Genomic DNA, 10,029 nt, shown 5'->3' with positions numbered 1-10,029 from the left:
TTAAAGTGTGGCTGAGACACAAGACAACATTGATTTTCCCTCTCTCTATTTATCAGTATTACTGAACTGACACACACACAACAAAGCCCATTCCAAGTAGGAATCATAGATTTGTTCTCCATGATGCTCCAGCACTTTAGACCAATGTAGCCCATAAGTAATAATAATAATACAATATAAGTTCATCAACACAGAAATATTTATTTTTTTGACTTTATGAAGCCAGAAAAATATTTTTAGTGGAAATGGTGCTTTTCACCATTTTAAAGGGGGGAATCATCAGATGATTTCGAGTCACAATAATAATATATAACAACAATAATAATATTAGTAAGTTCCCCATGCCCCCAAATCCCGGCTTCCAAAGTGTTTCCTAGCGCTCTTATTTTGACTTTTGAGGGATTTCTCTTTATTTCTCCATCTGTAAAATGTGTCAAAAATAAGATGAACGAGTATATTACTGAGGGTGGGGCCCCCAGGAGTCCATGAGAATTCTGACTCCTAGTTTCACAGACTGAATTGCACGGAGTTAATAATTTGGTGGCACTCGGGATGAACCTGCACGCTTTCGTGAGCTTGCTCTAGGGGTAGGATAGAATGAACCCGGTTCTGATGTGGTTGTAGGGACAGCTGGTCTGAGTTACTTGCGCCAGAGTGGGTCTGAACGGTGCCCATTGCCTGTGGTGGCACTGTGCCACGCTAGCGTTTCCCTGGTCTCTTCAAAGCATTTTGAAGGGACCCCGAAGCCTGCTTCTGGCTGTGTTAAAGCGCAAAACTGACATACACCTTCAGTCACCCCATCTGCAGATAGCGTGAGATTCAGTCTCACGCCTGCTTTTTCCTCAGACGTCCTGCAGCTCAGGTCAAGGCTAACACGAACTTAAAAATCGTCATTCGAAAACTCAGGGCTGAGCCGCCAGCGCTGAGGCTCTTTCCTGGAGCTCGCATCCCCCTTGTGGAATCCCCACATTGAATATCTCGCACTCTTTGAAGGGAATAAAAATTAACCACCAAGATTTCTCTGGATCAAAACAAAACAAAAACAGTAAAGTGACCGGATCACTCAGGCTCCTATGCCAGAGCCGAACTGGGACCAAATTCTGGGATCTCAGGGGCTGGGCGCGCAGGGTGCCAGCTCCTGGGCTCTCTGAGCCAAAATTGACAAGGCTATCGCTCCTACTCGCTAGCCTCTGACTTGGCGCTGAACACCTTCGCGAGCACCCAAGATTCGCAACACCATCACATCAAAACCCCACACAGCATTTGAGAGCGTCAAGGATCTCTCCACTCTCTAACACGGGCGTGCGGATATTCGTGCTGTGCGGGGTTTGGAACCAGGTTGGAAAGCTTCGCGTAGTTCTACTGCTGGGGTCTGGGCGCTCAGCAGATCCCGCGGCCATCTCATCTGTTCTAGGCAAAAAGTTTCCCGTGTGATCGTGTTCGGTTGGGGGAAGCAGAGTCACCGCATCTCGACCGGAAAATGCGCTCCCGGAGCGATTACTGCAGGCGTCCGTAATTGCTTATTAAAGGAGAATGTTCGGTCTTCTTATATCTGCAACGAAACGTGTCCCCTCTTCTGCAATAATAAAACAATAAAATATGACGGCACCGTCCTTGACTGTTTGCGGAAACGCAGGGGGGAAAACAGGCAGCTGGGCAAAGGAGCTTAATTCAATATCAAACTGATTATTTCACTAATTATTCTGCCTTCGGTATTGTGCCGCAGAGGAGAGGCGCAGGGAATCTTAACTGCACAGCTGCTAGGGAACCTTTGTGTCGTGGTGTCAGTCCCCACCAAGATGTTGGCGAAACTGGGGCTTGGGGGAGGTAGAAATCATACAGAGTTCAGGAAAACCGAGCAGTGTGGATTTTTTAAATTGCAAACGATGAAAATGATGGCCCCGGAAAGCCGGTTTGTTAGCGTGGATGTGAGGGTAAGCGCTTGATTCGCTCGGTCGGACTCTTGTTGGGTCTTCAGTAGCCCACAGCACTCGGCCTTCTGATTAAGACAGGGCTATCTTTCGTCATTCCAGAAATCCCAAACGCCGAGCGCAAGGTTTCTCGCCACTAACCCTTTAGGTAAAAAGATGGGCCATAACAAAAAGCGGTTCCTGTGTGTGGATGGCCAGGAAGTCAGAGGGAAGGTGCGCTTTGATGTTACAGCGTCTGACGCACACACTTTGGGTCGCCTTCCAACCCGCCCCCAGATTTGCACCCTCGGGAACCTGTGCCTTCCGGCGAGCAGGGAGTGTCCAGAGACCTCTGCTCGGGCCTCTAGGACCTGCCTTTGCCAATCTAGCCCCGAGCGCAGGAATGACCCTTAAGCCTAGGGTTAGACCAGGTACGCAGACTTCAAACCATAAACTCCAGCGCCTTATAGACACCGGGATTGATTCTCACAGTGGGTTAGAGGTCCCCCAAGGAAACTTAAAAGCACCAAACCAACAACAGCCAAACAAACAGGCGGGGAGGAAAAGAAACTTGAAGGCAACTCGATCCAATTAATAAATGCTTAATTGAATTAGTGTCACCTCTGTCAGCCAATAGCAAAGTCCCCTAGCCGTGGGGCTGCGAAGCCCCTCCCTGGCAGCACGCATATAAGCAGCCAGCGACAGCTCCTAAGTTTCCAAGCAGTCAAGTAGGCCTAGGGTTTAGCACTGCAGAACCAACAGAGAGAAGCGGGCTGGTTGCTAAATGGGAACTCAGAGCTGAGTCCTCTTTCCTGGTGTGAGTGTAGGGGGTCCTGGAAGCTAGACAAGGAAAGACGGAAGGAAAAGGAAACGCTGCTTGCTCAGTTTCCATCACCCACCTACAAGCTGAGGTTTGTTCCCTTGCAGAAAGGACGCTGGATACGGGGCGCGCGCTGAAGCCGCCCCGCAGGTCCCCAGGTGGGTAGCCCGGGCGAGGGAGGAAGGGAACGTTACCTTCCCCTCGGAAGAGGGCGCTGGCTCCCCCCAGCCGGCCTTTATAACCAGGCCGCGGGAGACGAGGAGGCAGCCGGCTGCCGTCTGCGAATCGCAAAAGCATGCAGTTAGGAGAGCAGCTCCTGGTGAGCTCCGTGAACCTGCCGGGCGCGCACTTCTACTCGCTGGAGAGTGCTCGAGGTGGCGGAGGAGGCGGAGGTGGGGGAGGTGGCGGGAACGTCAGCCTCCTCCCCGGTGCTGCTCCCTCGCCCCAGAGACTGGACTTAGACAAAGCGTCCAAGAAGTTTCCGGGCAATCTCCCGTGTCAGGCGGGTAGCGCAGAACCCACAGGCGCCGGCGCGGGGGCCCCCGCGGCCATGCTCAGTGACGCAGACGCCGGGGACACCTTTGGCAACGCCTCGGCTGTGGCCAAGCCCGGTCCCCCGGACGGCCGCAAAGGTTCCCCGTGCGCCGAGGAGGAGCTGCCCTCCGCCGCCAGCGCGGCGGCCAGCGCGCGCTACTCCATGGACAGCCTGAGCTCCGAGCGCTACTACCTCCCGTCGCCGGGACCGCAAGGCTCCGAGCTCGCCGCGCCCTGCTCGCTCTTCCAGTACCAGGCGGCGGCCGGAGCAGCCCACGGATCCGTGTACCCCGCGTCCAATGGCGCGCGCTACCCCTACGGCTCCATGCTGCCCCCCGGTGGATTCCCCGCCTCCGTGTGCCCGCCCGCGAGGGCGCAGTACGGCCCCGCCGCGGGCTCGGGGACCGGTGCCAGTGGCAGCGGCGGCGGGGCTGGCGGTCCTGGCGCCTATCCCTACGGCCAGGGCTCTCCTCTCTACGGGCCGTACGCCGGAGCCGCAGCGGCCGGATCTTGCGGAGGATTGGGAGGCCTCGGGGTGCCCGGTTCCGGCTTCCGCGCCCACGTCTACCTGTGCAACCGGCCCCTATGGCTAAAATTCCATCGTCACCAAACTGAGATGATCATCACCAAACAGGGCAGGTGAGCACAGTGCCGGGTTGAGGAAGTTGTGCCCGCTCTTTGCATCCTATGCTTGGAGTGTTTAAATGCACGCCATACAGGGGACACCGCATCTCCAAAGTCGCGCCCCTTTCCATTCGCACGCACACCTGTGGCTTGGGCCGGCTGCCAAAGTTACTCTCCCCTCTAGTCACCCTCCCTGGGATTGACAGGGAGGAGGCAGAGATGGAAATGGATGGAATGGACCCTTGAAGGTGGATCTACAGGAGCCACTGGCTCCTGGGTTTGCAGCTTGCAATTTACAGCTTGCAGGCGAGGACACGAGGGGGGGGGGAGGGGGGAGAAGGTTGGAGCTGAGCTGCGGCCTGAGCACCAGCATTTGAAATGCAGTTTTTTCAGACTCCATGCTCTTTGTTGGGCGCTTCTGTAAGAAGAGCAGAAGAAAGAAGTTGAGTTTGAGCTGGTGGGTGGGTAGATTTTTTTGACGCCAGATGATGGGGGGTTTGCGGGGAACCTACAAGAAAATTCTGGTACACCTTCAAACTGCCAACAGCTACTTTTGGAGGAACGGAGGAGTGGGTGCTGGGAGACAGGAACTCAAAACTGTGTGTGTGTGTGTGTGTGTGTGTGTGTGTGTGTGTGCGCGCGCATGTAAGTGGGCACGCGCCTGCTTAATGTTTTGTGTTACCTGTGTCCTTAAAAATAATTTTTGATATCCCAGTAAGAAAACGAGTAAGATTCTGAAAGACCAGGGAGTTTGAGTGGATGGAGGTCTCAGAAGCATATGAATTAAGGGAAATACTGATTTGGAGGCTGTTTCAAAAATTGTTAATTCAAAACCGTTTTCGTAGTTTCCGGCCATAGCACCTATTCGTTGTTGTTGTTGTTTTGTTTACTGCAGTCTTCTATTGTGTGTCCAGGGGTGGCAGGGCGTGTCATGAGCGTTCCTACTGAAATCATTTCCTCTGGTTCTGTTCTTGGCACACAGGCGCATGTTTCCTTTCTTGAGCTTCAACATAAACGGACTCAATCCCACCGCCCACTACAACGTGTTCGTGGAGGTGGTTCTGGCTGACCCTAACCACTGGCGCTTCCAAGGGGGCAAGTGGGTGACCTGTGGCAAAGCCGACAATAACATGCAGGGTGAGGAGAGAGGAGGCCTGGGCCGGGAAGGAACCAGAGCCCCAGTCCTGGACCAGTCACAGTTCAATAACCAAGCACCTCACCCCGAGCCTGGGGCCTGGAGATGTTAGCATGAGTCGCCTTGTGTTGAAGAGAAATTTGCTCCGTCGTTTTTCTTGCTTCCTATTATATATCAAACCTTCACCTTGACCCTACCGGGCTGTGTTTGAGAAATAAATAGTCCAATGAGGTTCTGAGTTTGGGGGAAAGCTCCTGGTGTTTTCCTATTCTCTTGAGAAAGCCGGGGCCTCCTTAATCTATGAAAGTAAATATTCAATGAGCCACATCCTGTCCCGCTTTTGAAGGCTTCGTATTAACATTCGGGAGCCATCTCGGTTTTCAGTTTGGAGAGGCCGGTGATAGCAGTGCCTTGATTAAGAAAGGCTGGAAGCACCCTGGCCCTGGAGGGGGTGCCTGGAGTCCCGCTGTGATCCAGGGATTTCTGGAAGCAGGTCTTAGACCTGCTGCTGCAAACCCAGGCCTAACAAACAGACCTCCACCCCAACCCCGCACTCAACAGTCCTGTTTGTGTACGCACTTATGTTTCCTTTCGGTTTTCCTCTTAGGCAACAAAATGTACGTTCATCCGGAATCTCCTAACACTGGTTCCCACTGGATGAGGCAGGAGATTTCCTTTGGAAAGTTAAAACTCACTAATAACAAAGGAGCAAGCAGCAACAACACACAGGTAGAGACAGGAAGAGTGGAGATCTTCCGCCTGGGGCCCCTTGGAGAGAGAGCCATACTTTTGTTCCTGTGTTTAATTGTTTGCAGTTTGGCTCCAGCTCACTTTTAATAAATTTATTTACCTTTGTTACTATTATAGTTTCTTACTATTAGGCATAGAAATGTAATTTGGGGGGACTTGGAACCAAGAGGAAAGAGTGTTTATTAAATACACATAAACCCAGTTTTTGTTTCGAGTGGGTTTTTTGTTTGTTTTTTATTTATTTTGAGGAATGAGACCTGTATATGTAGCCCAGGCTAGCCTTGAACTACTGATCCTCCTACCTCCCAGGTCAGATGGTGGGATTATGAGTGTATCCCACCACTCCAGGTTCAGAATTGGAACTTGAAGTTGCAAAAGTGTTAATGCCAAGAATCTTAAAAATGATAACAAAAAACTCAGCTCTATTTCAAGAAGCGGCGAGGACCTTGCTATTCAATGTTGTGAAGAACACATCCTTTGAGGTTTTCCCGCATATAACACAAAAGGGGGGGGAGTCTGCTAATTTCCGTAGTGGGCAAGCCGAAGTCCCATTTCACAATACACAATTTGTTAAAGTCTCTCTTTGGCTCCGTTTCCAGATGATAGTGCTGCAGTCTTTGCACAAATACCAACCACGACTGCACATTGTGGAAGTGACCGAGGATGGTGTAGAGGATCTGAATGAGCCTTCCAAGACCCAGACCTTCACCTTCTCAGAAACACAGTTCATCGCCGTGACAGCCTACCAAAACACCGACGTGAGTGCCTCAGGCTTGGCAGGAGCCTCTCAGGCTAGGTCTGTCCAGATAAAGCCCTCAGTTACTATCCTTCTCCTCTCTCTAGATTACGCAGCTGAAGATTGACCATAACCCCTTCGCCAAAGGCTTCCGGGACAACTACGATTCGTAAGTACTGCTCTCACAAGGTCGTCTTTTAAAAGACTGTCACCCGTCCCAGGCTGCCTGCAACTTGCTGAGAAGTAAAGATGAACTTGAACTTATGATGGTCTTGCCTCCATCTCCTTAGTGCCAAGCTCACAAGCTCACACCCAGGCTTCGAGTGTGCTAGACAACCATTCTCTCAATTGAGCTTCATCTTTAAGCCCATTTCCTGCGTCATCTTTGAACAGGAAATGAGTCATCGTTTTCCTGAGGACATTTAGTATGACATTTTATATCTGGGATTTTTTTTTTACCTATTTTCATGTTTGTTTTTGCTGATATACACAAACACACACACAGCACACACTGGGTATTAAACTCAGGTCTTTGTACATGCAAGGTAAGCATTCTACCATTGAGCTATATCCCCAGACCTATTTTTGCATATATTTGCCTTAATCAATCTTGCTTTACTTATTTGTGCCTATTTTTTAAATTTGATCCAACTATTTTTTTAAAACATTATTTCTAATGAAGTGTGTTTATGTCTGTGTGTGAGTATGTACTCATGAATTGGGTGCCAGCAGGCCAGAGGTGTCAGATCCCATAGAGCTGGAGTTACAGGTGGTTGTCAGCCCCTTGACGTGTGTGCTTCCAACCAAACTCAGCCTTCACCTCCTGCTCCAACTTTGAAAAGACTCCCTAGCAGATTCCCCTTCTCGTGTTCTATGAGGAAAAGTCTGGAAGGTCTTTGTTTTCACCACACCAAATAGCAAAGCCCTGCATTTGAAATAGCATTGAGTTGTGGGGTTGCCTCATGGCATCCTGTCCATCACATTGACAAGAGGGGGTGTACGACTGAGCACTTGTAAAAGTAGATTTCCTCATTTGTTTATTTGGTGGTAGAGGCTCATGTAGCTCAGGCTGGCCTCAAACTCACACTGGCTGTGTAGCTTCCATGGCCTTTTACTTCTGACTTCCTGTGCTGGGACTGCAGGCCTGGCACTAGCCCTGGTGTGTGTAGATCCGGCCACGGAACCCAGGCCTTCCTGCTGGCAAGGCCAGCCCTCCACAAAAGGGTCTCTAGCCACAGATCTGACAGCTAGGAGGAAAGTTCCTGTTAAGGAGTGGGAGTTCCACTGTAGTCTCTTGTGGAACACACCAGCCCACTCAGCCCATGCAGTTGAGAACAAGGCTCTAGTTTCTGGGAGATAGTTTGTTTGGGGCTAACACAGGTTGTTTTTTTTTTTTTTAAGTGTCTCTCTTTATATTGTAGCATGTACACCGCTTCAGAAAATGACAGGTTAACTCCATCTCCCACGGATTCTCCTAGATCCCATCAGATTGTCCCTGGAGGTCGGTACGGCGTTCAAAACTTCTTCCCGGAGCCCTTTGTCAACACGTTACCTCAAGCCCGATATTATAATGGTGAGAGAACCGTGCCACAGACCAACGGCCTCCTTTCGCCCCAACAGAGCGAAGAGGTGACCAACCCTCCCCAGCGGTGGCTTGTCACGCCTGTCCAGCAACCTGTGACCAACAAGCTAGACATCAGTTCCTATGAATCTGAATACACTTCCAGTACCTTGCTCCCGTATGGTATTAAGTCCTTGCCCCTCCAGACATCTCATGCCCTGGGGTATTACTCTGATCCAACCTTCCCTGCAATGGCAGGGTGGGGAGGCCGAGGCGCTTATCAGAGGAAGATGGCAGCTGGCCTACCATGGACATCCAGAATGAGCCCCCCTGTGTTCCCAGAAGACCAGCTTGCCAAGGAAAAAGTCAAAGAAGAAATTAGCTCCTCCTGGATAGAAAACCCCCCTTCCATCAAGTCTCTAGACTCCAACGATTCAGGGGTGTATGGCAGCGCTTGCAAGAGAAAGCGCTTGTCCCCTAGCACCTCCAGCAATGGAAACTCGCCCCCTGTCAAGTGTGAGGACGTGAACCCTGAAGAGTACAGTAAAGACGCCTCGAAAGGCATGGGGGCATATTACGCTTTCTACACAACTCCCTGAAGAGCTGTTTTAACCCTCAGTGTTTTCCAGGTGGACCTGGTGGTGTTCCTGTTGTCGTTTTCTTTACCTAGGTGACCAAAAAGACTTTTCCCCTCCACCTTTGCTGTCTCCTGTTTTGTGCAGTTCTCTGAGAGAAGGTGCCAAAGCTTTGCCATAGCTGCAGGTAACGAACTGAAGCAAACCTAGCATTTTTTTTTTTTACCCTTTGTAAAATAAAGTTAATGGAGGACTCGGAAGTGTTTTAAAATTCAGAGGTTGTTCAAAGTGCTGAATTTATTTATGGGAAACAAACATTCAAGAAAAGGCTGTGAAACTGAGTGCCGGATGCTATCCAGTGAGTTTCAAAAGCAAAAAGCAAGCAAAAGTCTTTAGCTCTCATTTCTACTTGTAAATCTTTAAGAAAACAGCAGCCCAGAGTGTTCAGGTATTTTTGCTTCAGGAAAAGAAGGGCTGGGCCTTGAGTTTCAAAAGTGGGCTCTTCATGGCTATCCTAGTCTTGGCTGCCTGTAGTTCCTTACGGGATTTTGGGATAAACCATTTGCCATAGGGATGGATGGCCCTGTGTTGCTGGATGATACCAGGGGGATCAGAGAGAAAGGGAGAATTTAATTGTACAGTTGTGTGTTTAGACACTGTAGAGTACTCTGGAATATATTGTACAAATTCAGCTGCCTAGGTATCAGAGATAAACTAATGTAAACTTGGTGCCTAGGCTTTGCAAAGAATTTGCAGGGTTGAGCGGAGCCTCAGTAGCTCGGCTATTCCCTCCACTTAGTTATGTACTTACTCAGCTGCCTCTGTATTCACTTCAACCACACTTAAGAAAAAAAAACCTGTTTAATCCTCTTTCCTTGGTCATCCCTACTTTGCCCTTCAGTAAATGTGAAGAAGTTGCAGTCTGATGCCACAGTTCCTATAGACTTTTTAGAGACTCTGGATTTTTATGTACAGTTGTAAGTCATTTTTAATAAATGTGGTTCAATGAGGGAACGGATACAGCTCTGTCTTCTGTGCTATGGATTTTATGTATCTAATTTTGTTTCCTTCTGCCCTTTTTCAGAGTGAACAGTCTCTTACACATTACACACATACACACACCAAACTGGTATCTTTTAACTAGGTACTGTGGTCCTGAGGAGTGGGCAGGGGGTGCTTCTTTTTAATCCCCCCATCCCCACCCCCACTCCAAAGATGAATGGGATCTACTTCCTCGCCCCACTAGGAAGTGTGGACAGTGGGTGTTGGCTGGGGAGGGGGTGGGTTGGGGAGGGAGTGTTTGCCCTGGAGACGTAGATTGCACTCTGCAGGTTTAATTCTAGCTCCCCACCCTCCGCCCCTGACCTTAGTCATTTAGTTCTTT

General features: G+C 50.0%; 1 protein-coding gene across 2 annotated transcripts; it reads left to right on the top strand.

Annotated features, from left to right (window-relative positions):
- Nucleotides 1-2,664: 2,664 nt before the first annotated feature.
- Nucleotides 2,665-9,651, top strand: Eomes (eomesodermin). 2 transcript variants are annotated; one of them, XM_041677281.1, is made up of 6 exons: nt 2,665-3,903; nt 4,871-5,025; nt 5,631-5,752; nt 6,373-6,531; nt 6,617-6,678; nt 7,988-9,651. In XM_041677281.1, the coding sequence occupies exons 1-6, from the start codon at nt 3,026-3,028 to the stop codon at nt 8,667-8,669; spliced, it is 2,058 nt and encodes a 685-aa protein (XP_041533215.1). In that variant the 5' UTR covers nt 2,665-3,025; the 3' UTR covers nt 8,670-9,651. The 2 variants fall into 2 exon arrangements, with proteins under 2 accessions (XP_041533215.1, XP_041533214.1); XM_041677280.1 differs by having other exon boundaries at nt 7,931-9,651.
- The last annotated feature ends 378 nt before the right edge of the window (nt 9,652-10,029 follow it).

This window comes from Microtus oregoni, unplaced genomic scaffold (genome assembly GCF_018167655.1).
Source record: "Microtus oregoni isolate MIOR12 unplaced genomic scaffold, Mior012 000028F_ref0000031, whole genome shotgun sequence".
Lineage (NCBI taxonomy): Eukaryota > Metazoa > Chordata > Mammalia > Rodentia > Cricetidae > Microtus > Microtus oregoni.
Note: the sequence above shows the minus strand (reverse complement) of the source record. Positions and strands in the feature narration are given on the sequence as shown.

Coding starts and splice junctions, on each gene's coding strand:
- Eomes (XM_041677280.1), top strand. CDS start 3,026: ATGCAGTTAGGAGAGCAGCTCCTGGTGAGCTCCGTGAACCTGCCGGGC. Junction 5,026..5,630: donor AGCCGACAATAACATGCAGG/GTGAGGAGAGAG, acceptor TTTTCCTCTTAG/GCAACAAAATGTACGTTCAT. Junction 6,532..6,616: donor CAGCCTACCAAAACACCGAC/GTGAGTGCCTCA, acceptor TCCTCTCTCTAG/ATTACGCAGCTGAAGATTGA.